This window comes from Phaethon lepturus, unplaced genomic scaffold, assembly GCF_000687285.1.
Source record: "Phaethon lepturus isolate BGI_N335 unplaced genomic scaffold, ASM68728v1 scaffold30247, whole genome shotgun sequence".
Taxonomy (NCBI): domain Eukaryota; kingdom Metazoa; phylum Chordata; class Aves; order Phaethontiformes; family Phaethontidae; genus Phaethon; species Phaethon lepturus.
Window position 1 is genome coordinate 1 of NW_010552987.1, and position 257 is coordinate 257.

The 257-nt window shown below is 58.0% G+C and overlaps 1 protein-coding gene across 1 annotated transcript; it reads left to right on the forward strand.

The window, feature by feature from the left end:
- Positions 1–7: 7 nt before the first annotated feature.
- Positions 8–253, forward strand: LOC104614010 (cyclin-dependent kinase inhibitor 1B-like; the record flags this gene model as incomplete). The annotated part of the gene is made up of 1 exon (XM_010291402.1): positions 8–253. A coding segment is annotated over one exon (246 nt), but the record flags the coding sequence as incomplete, so codon positions are not given.
- Between the last annotated feature and the right edge of the window lie 4 nt (positions 254–257).

A 257-nucleotide genomic window follows, 5' to 3' on the forward strand; every position in this document is an offset into this window, starting at 1 on the left:
GAAGCCGTCAGCTTGCAGGAACCTCTTCGGGCCGGTCAATCACGAAGAGTTAAACAGGGACTTGAAGAAGCACCGCCAGGAGATGGAGGAGGCATGCCAGAGGAAGTGGAATTTCGATTTCCAGAATCACAAGCCGCTGGAAGGCAGGTACGAGTGGCAAGCCGTGGAGAAGGGGAGCTCGCCCGACTTCTACTTCAGACCCCCCAGGCTACTGAAAGCTGTCTGCAAGTCCGCCGGCCGCCAGAGCTTGGACGGAA